This window comes from Crocuta crocuta, unplaced genomic scaffold, assembly GCF_008692635.1.
Source record: "Crocuta crocuta isolate KB4526 unplaced genomic scaffold, BGI_CrCroc_1.0 scaffold657, whole genome shotgun sequence".
NCBI lineage: Eukaryota > Metazoa > Chordata > Mammalia > Carnivora > Hyaenidae > Crocuta > Crocuta crocuta.
Window position 1 is genome coordinate 830,266 of NW_027529583.1, and position 8,259 is coordinate 838,524.

The window sequence follows — 8,259 nt, forward strand, 5'->3', positions numbered from 1 at the left end:
TTTGTAGAAGCAACCCTCACACCTCTTTTAAAAACTACCAAGTCTTTTCTATAACTGCAATTTAGAAACAGATAAATAGCCTAACTTGTCTAGTGTTGGGGCCCAGAGCACCCTACATGTTGGCCCTCCAACTTTAACCACCGTGAACATCAATAAAGAGTTCCCACATCATGTCATTTGCACTCATAATCTGTTTTTTAGGTGAAGAAACTGAGGCCCACAGGAGGTTGTGATTTAAGGAATTGCATGTAGCTAATTTTAGTTTGATCCAGGATTTAAACCCAGTTTTTCGGACTCAGCACTTAAATTTAACATTCTCTCTTGTTGTCTCTTACTGGAAAATTAGGAATATCTAGTGTATTAAAATGGAAGATATTTAAGTGAGAAGTCATGATTGTGAGTATGGATATTGGTGATGGATTGAATTTGTTAGTAACTGGTTTCCTGTAGGATTAGTGTGACTTATTTTCTTTCCTAAACAGACCGGAAGGAAAGGATTATGCCCTTCATTGGCTAGTGCTGGGGACTCACACGTCTGATGAGCAGAATCATCTCGTGGTTGCTCGAGTCCATATTCCAAACGATGATGCACAGTTTGATGCTTCCCACTGTGACAGTGAGAAAGGTGGTAGGTATACCATATATTCCACTATTGGTGTTGAAGAGAGTGTGCCTTTTTCTAGTTCTATGTTATTACAGCTTTCTACTAATGACTTTTGGCTCAGCAGCTTAAGTTTTAGGACTCCTCCCATAGAACTACTTGCTCACATGTGCACAAGGATTTCACAATATAGCATTATTTGCAGGATTGAAAAAATAGGATCAACTTAGCAACCCAGATGTTCATAGGAAATTGGTTAAACACCTTAAGGTATGTTTGAAACACTGTGCAGCAATTGTTAAGAATGAGATAAGTCTGAAATTTTACACAGACTCACAAAAGAATGAGGCAAGTCTCTATGCTCTTGTATGGAAAGATGTCCAGGATAAATTGAGTAACTTCTGTGTGTGATTATTGTACCCATTTTGGTAAAAGTAATGTTGCGTGTGCATAGGAAAAAGCCATGAGGCACATATACCAAACAGTTAACGGTGGGGTTTTTTTGTTTGTTTTTTTGTGTTTTTTTTGTGGAAGCTGTTGACTTCGTTTTTTCCCCTGTCCAACTCACATTCCCTTAATTTGGTATTCCCACCATCATCCAAGTTTGGTCATCGTGCTAGAGGAACTCACACTACTCCATAGCAAGTTAAACTCATGGCTAACATTTGTTACAGTAAAGAATACAGAACAAAAGCAGCAAGAAAAAGATATGCATCAGGGAGTCTAGGGAGGTCTGGCACAAGTCTCCTCCAGGGCTGCACATGATGTACTTTCTCTCTGGCAGCAGAGGACAGGGACATGTGCAGAGTATTTCTCTTCTGCCCAGAGAAACCCATTTGAGTGTCAGGATCTGAGGCTTTTGGGAAGGGGGGAGTCGTTTTCACAGGCACATCCTGCTGGCAGCCGGTTAAGACAGCTGAAACTCAGGACCCCAGTAATGAAACCAGGTGCATATCGTCAATCTTGATATTTGTGCAGAGTGACCCTGACAAATTGGTACAGCATGGTCCATTGCCCCAGGTGCACACCACAGAACCATCAGTTCATCAGTAATGGAAAGAACATTCTGAGGTCTGTGTTCCCAGGACTTGGCTGAGGGTCATTCATGGTCCCAGTGTCCCTCAGAGCAGCGAGGGCTGAGCAGCCAGACTGGCTGGGTTAGTGCTTTCTGCACAGCCCTAAAAGGCTCCATCTTAACATTTTAAGGAATCTGCTTTGATTTTTTTCTTATTGAAGATAAAATATTATTTTATAGCTAAAGGCCTGCCCTGTCCTGACCTGCCTTCCTCTGAAGACTTTATCACTGTGTCCTGAAAGTTAGTGTGCCATTTTTAATTGTATTTTTATTACTTCTAGAGTAGTAAATATGAAGGGTTTTTTTTTTTTTTACAGTTTATTTCATTCGATACTGGTGTGTGTGTGCGCGCATGTACCATGTAGATGCCTCTCTCCTTTTAACTGCTATTTGGTGTTCCATTGTGATTAAACCTTACTTATTCATTCTTCTACTGAGGGCAGTTGGATTGCACCTATGTGGTGTTTTGCATTTACAAATGGTGCTTCAGTGACCATCCTTGCCATGTCTCCTTATACACATGTGGGAGCGTTTAGTGGAGTGGAATTGCTGAATCGTATGGTGTATTCATTGTCCACTTAAAATAGTATAAAATTACTTTCCAAAATGGTTTATTCCATTTGCCACTCCCATAATTCATAGTCCTATTTCCCTACAACTTTATGCATTATTTCTGTGAATATTGTCATAATCAGAAATTTTTAGTGGCTTTTAATCCTAAAGTATGTGTTTATTGGGCTCTTGGCTTAAGAATTAGTTCCTCTGCATAATCTATGGATGTATTAAGTTACTGAAGTCACTTGTTCAGTGTATTCCAACAAGTGACTGAAACAATTCACAGTTAACACCTCTTTTTGTTTTCAGTTATGGTATTTTGTAATGGATACTACTATCACTAAAATAGTGGTTTTTTCAAATTTTTGAAATTGAGAAAAGAAAGCCCTGTGTTTGAAGTAAATCTTACCTAGAAGTCCTTTTTTTTTTTTTTAAAGGGGAGAGCTGTTTGGGTTGTAATGAGTAAAGGAATTGGGGGACCTGAGTATCTTTATATAGAAGTGTTAGAGCCGTTGGAGGCCACAGAGGGAGGACGGCTGGGCGCTGGTTTGAAAATCAGAGTTGGGGCAGGTTTAGACCGGAATCTCAGGATCAGAGGGGCGGTCTTAGAAAGGCCAGGGGACATTTCTCCCATTGACATGATGGAAAAGGAAAGTGCTGAGAAGGGAAGAGGTGATTGTATATGGTCGTGTGGGAGTGGCTGTGGGGTATGAGAGATGATTTTCAGCCACACAGAATAGTAAGCTATGTTTGCCACAGGGAAGAATGGCTAAACGCTAATATTAAACCATGGGAGCGAGTGTTCATTAAGCGTTCCCATATAGCAAGAGCTGGCTGAAACGGAGACACCCCGCTTTGCTGCTTTCAGTTTGTTTTCTCCAGGCCCCAGCCAGTCTGTTTTACTTGTTACCTCCCTGGCTCTGTTAGACATTTGAGTTGTGTTCCCTAACCAGAGACACAGGGTGAACAAAAAAGGAATGGACAAAGTAGCAGCAATATAGGTCAAGAAGAAATAATACAGTTATAATGTGATGCCTCCCAACATTTTAAATGTCAGCAGCTATTCAAGTTTTTAATCTATGGGAACAAAAAAGAAAATGTTCTCATTTGTCATTATCAGCTTAGATGTTCTCTGCTTGTATTCTTTCTGCTATCATCTTGCTGCTTTCTCAGAGGTTCTTCTACTTTTTATGTGACTTTGTTACTTTTCCAAGGCCTTTTTTATAACAACTCAGCACTGTAGTCTTATTCACATGCCAGATAGCCAAATAGGTTAGCCCCCTCGTGGTTTTTTTTTTAGTGTACTTATTTTGCGAGCGAGCGCGAGCGCACACGCGCGAACATGTGCATGGGTGGGGGAGGGTCAGAGAGGGGGTGAGAGAATCCTAAGCAGGCTCCACGCTGTCAGCAGGGAGCCTGACACAGGGCTTGATCCCATGAGCTGTGGGATCACGACCTGAACAGAGATTTAAGAGTTGGATGCTCAACAAACTGAGCTACCCAGATGCCCCCTTTTTTAAAGACCCCTTGTTTTAGCTTTGACACTCCACTAGTAGTTGAATTAGGCATGCGGGTGGAGCCAGCATGTCTGTGTCATAGAGTAGGTTTGGGGGTTGAATAGTATGGATTTCTGATTTTAGGGAATAATTACATCCTCTTCACTACTGAAAGAGACCAGTTTTTAATGATTCTAAATCCAAGGTAAAACTGAATTAAGTTGCAGAAAATAGTATCATCATTTCCAATTCCAAATGGGCTTTGAGAATAAATTAATTCCAAGTGGCAACTGAACCCCATCTATCCATGTTCTCTGGTTAATTTATGTTGTATTCTGTTAAAATCTGTTGGGTGGATTAAACTGAATGACTGGTGAATTTTAATCGTAAGTGTATGTTTCTTTCTTCTCACATTAGAATTTGGTGGCTTTGGTTCTGTAACAGGAAAAATTGAATGTGAAATTAAAATTAACCATGAAGGAGAAGTAAACCGTGCTCGTTACATGCCGCAGAATCCTCACATCATTGCTACAAAAACACCATCTTCTGATGTGCTGGTTTTTGACTATACAAAGCACCCTGCTAAGCCAGGTAGGTAGTGATGAAATCAGGCCATTGCTGGAATATTTTTCTTGACTTGAAACTAGTATACTCTATAGTTAAAATTTAAAAATTTAAAAAAAAATTTTAAAGAGGTTTAAAAATTGTTTCAGAAGTCCATTAACCACTCAGAATTCACTTGATTGAACAGAAGGACCTCTCGGCAGGTTATGCTCCTGGCTAGGGTTTATTACAACAGAGGATGCAGAGCAAAAGCAAGGAGGAAAAGATAACGTATCAGGCAGAGTCTGGAGAGGTCAGGCGCAGGCTTCTAAGTTCTTCCCCACCGGGGCTGCATGAAACGTGCTTTTTCTCTAGCAGCAGACCACAGGGGCATGTGATAAAGGTCTGTGCTCAGGGAAGCCTGTTTGACTCTCAGGATCTGGCATTTTTATAGAGTTCAGGTCACATAGGCACATCCTGCTCTGACCAGCCCTGCCGAGGGAACCTTGGGACCCCAGCAGTGAAGCCAGGTACATCATCAGTCTTGCCAAACAATCCTGCAAGTCTTGACAAGCTGCTACCGCGTGCCTCACTGCTCTGGGCGTACACAACTTCGTGTCAGTGACGAAGATTGTGAGGGTCACATTCCTAGGGGTTGGCTAAGGGTCAGTCATGGTTGCAGGCTACCCTGGAGACGTGCAAAGAAGGGCTGAGCAACCAGACCTGCTGTATTAACTCTTTGGTCACAAGAAAGTTGTAGAAAATTGATCCTGGGAAGGGCTGCTGCCACTTACATTTGAGGGAATAGCTGTAGTTTTAAGGGTTTTGTGTTGGAGCTAGTACTAGATTTTGCAAAGTAACTAGTCATTTTATGGTCAGGAGACTTAGTTTGCATGGAGTATTTGCAGTGAAGCAGAGAACAACTTTTCAGGGTGGCTGGGGGGTCAGACCAAGTCCTAAGTCATCATTCATAGGCAGTGCTTTTCCAGGCGTTATAATAAACGTATTGGCTCATTCAGTGAGGAATGAATATCTCTTTAACTAGTTCTGATAAACAAAGTCACTTAGTAGTTAATGTATTTCTTTTTCTCTTTAGACCCAAGTGGAGAATGTAATCCTGATCTTCGGTTAAGAGGCCACCAGAAGGAAGGCTATGGTCTTTCCTGGAATTCTAATTTGAGTGGACATCTCCTGAGCGCATCAGATGATCATGTGAGAAACTTACTCTTCCCAAACTCACGTTCTTAAAGACAGGGGGAGCTCTGTCTGCAGGAGCGCCACACAGAGGAGAGGTGTTCTAAGTGCTGCCGATCATTGTGATAACGCTTTCACAGGGTTTAGAGCAATGGTTATCATACCGCCCTGTTGGAGCCTTAGGATTCCACAGAGCTCTTTTGAAGCAGCCTTACACTGGAGGGAAGGTGGGCAAAAGGTGTCCCATTATTTAAAAGTATATGTCTAATGGGAACTATCAAGTTACTAGGCCTGATAAATAGAAATACTTTTAAAATTTTTTTATTTAAGTGAACATTTCAGTGGGTTTTAGTATATTCACAAAATTGTGCAATCTTCACTAATTCTAATTTTCATCAGATGTCACAAAAAGAAGCTCTTGACCCGTTAAGCAGTCACTCCCCACTTCCCCCAGCTCCTGCCAACCACTAATTTACTTTCTATCTCTGTAATANCGGCTCCAGCCTCTGAGCTGTCAGCACAAAGCCTAATGCGGGGCTCAAACTCACAAAACTTGAGATTGTGACCTGCGCCCAAGTCAGACACTTAACCAGCTGAGCCACCCAGGCACCCCTAGAGTTGTCTATTCTCGACATTTTCATATAAATGGCATCATGTGCTCTTTTTCTGTCTGGCTTCTTTATACTTAGCATAAGTTTTTCAAGGTTGAGTCATGTTGAAGCATAGATCAGTACATCACTCCTTTTCATGGCTGACGAATCACTTCATCAGTTGATGGACATTTGGATTTCTACTCTGGGCTTTGTTTTTTTGTTTGTTTTTGCTTTGGGGCTATTTTGAAGTTGCTGTGAACGTTTTTGTACGAGTTATTGTGTGGATGTAGGTTTTCCTTTCTCCTGAGTTATTACCTAGGAATGGAAATACTGGGTCATGTGGTAATTCTGTGTTTAACTCTTTGAAAAATGGCCAAGCTTTTCCATGGCAGCTGCCCCACTTCACATTCCTACCAGCAACATGTAGCCCAGAGTTCCAGTTTCTCCACATCCTTCTCAGCACTATTGTCTTTTTTATTATAGCCATCCTAGCTGGTGTGAAGTGATATCTCCTTGTGATTTTAGTTTGTATTTCCCTGATGGCTGATGATGAGTATCTTTTTATGAGTTTATTGGCTATTTATAGATCTTTTTTGGGAAAGTGTTGTATTAAAATTCCTTGTCCATTTTTAAATTTTGTGGGTTTTTTCTTTTTTCTTTTCCCTTTTTGAGAGAGCAAGCACAAGCGAGGTAGAGACAGAGAGAGGGAGACCCAGAATTTGAAGCAGGCTCTAGGCTCCAAGCTGTCAGTGCAGAGCCTGACACATGGCTCAAACCCACAAACCGTGAGATCATGACCTGAGCTGAAGTTGGACGCTCAACTGACTGAATAACCCAGGTGCCCCTTAAATTTTGCTTTTTTAGTGAGTTGTCCGAGTTTCTAAATCCTGGATGCCAGTCCTTTATCAGATGGGATTTCAAAAGATTTTCTCCCACTCTGGCTTGTCTTCTCACATTTTTGATGATGTCCTCCAAAGCACAGAAATGAATTTTGAGTCCAGTTTTTTATTTTGTTACTTGTGCTTTTGGTATCCTAAGAAACCATTACATAATCCACCATCACAATGATTTCCATCTATGTTTTCTTCTAAGAATTGCATACTTTTAGATCTTATGTATAGGTTCTTTATCCATTTTGAGTTTAGTTTTGTATATGGTGTGGGGTAGGGGTTCAGGTTCATTCTCCAGATGTGGTTATCCTGTTTTTCTAGCACCGTTTGTTGAGGAGACTAATATTTACATATTGAGTTATCTTGGCATCCTTAATACAAGTATCTTTTTTAAGAATATAATTATTGTCAAATTGGTTTCCACACAACACCCAGTGCTCATCCCAACAGATGCCCTCGTCAGTGCCCATCGGTACAAGTATCTTAACCAAAGTAGCACACAAATGCAAACTGATCTTATTACTGTAGATCAGTGTTTATAGCATTCTTGTCACCTACAGCTCCATACCTCCCTTCATGGGTCCCCTACTGTAAGCAAAACGTGTTTGGTATGACTCCACCTGAGTTGAGAGTAGAATTCTGGAGCTTTTGAAATCTTTTATAACTTGGCCACAGGTTCTTTGCCTTCTTCCTTAGTATATCCTCCTCTTCAAACCAGGACCTGTCGCATCACAGACCTTCTTTATGTTTCTACTGGTCACAGTTTCTGTTAATGTTTTTCTAAATATTTAAGGTAGATAATTGGCCCAGTCAAGATTCTTTAGATGCAGGCAACCAAAACCAGCCCTGGTCCATGCAGACAGAAGAGGAATTTATCAGAAGGGCATTAGGCAGGGAAGCTCACAGAATTGCTGTAATGGCTAGAAACTGGTCCAGAATAGAGAGGAGAGGCCAGATCCACAACTCAGAGATCAGGACNAAGGGAGGCTGAGAAGCAAGGTCTCAGTTCTCCAAAGGGAGGCTCTCCCCCCACCCCCTTCCTTCAGAGTGGGTGTGATAGAGTCTCTGAAACGGGGAGGATGGGTTATACTCAGTAACTTAATTACCAGTGCCTTTTGAAGACACCAGGCTGTGAGTTCCTAGTCATAATAAAAGCTGACATTTCCCAAGGGCTCTGCATGTGCCAGGCATCTTGCTAATCTTCTCAGGATTCTTCTGAAGTGAGCAGGGGAGGATGGCAAGAGCTCTACATGTTCCTTTCTCTTCAGTGCTTGTAAATTGTGCGTCTGAGTGTGTAAGTATAAATAAAGGC

At 41.4% G+C, this 8,259-nt stretch overlaps 1 protein-coding gene across 1 annotated transcript in view; it reads left to right on the plus strand.

Moving 5' to 3' along the window:
* Positions 1-8,259, plus strand: part of RBBP7 (RB binding protein 7, chromatin remodeling factor) — a 23,580-nt gene that overhangs the window by 5,670 nt on the left and 9,651 nt on the right. The window contains exons 3-5 of the mRNA XM_077761696.1: positions 483-628; positions 4,145-4,318; positions 5,367-5,482. Coding sequence (XP_077617822.1) covers positions 483-628; positions 4,145-4,318; positions 5,367-5,482 — 436 coding nt within the window. The remainder of the gene's footprint in view (positions 1-482; positions 629-4,144; positions 4,319-5,366; positions 5,483-8,259) is intronic.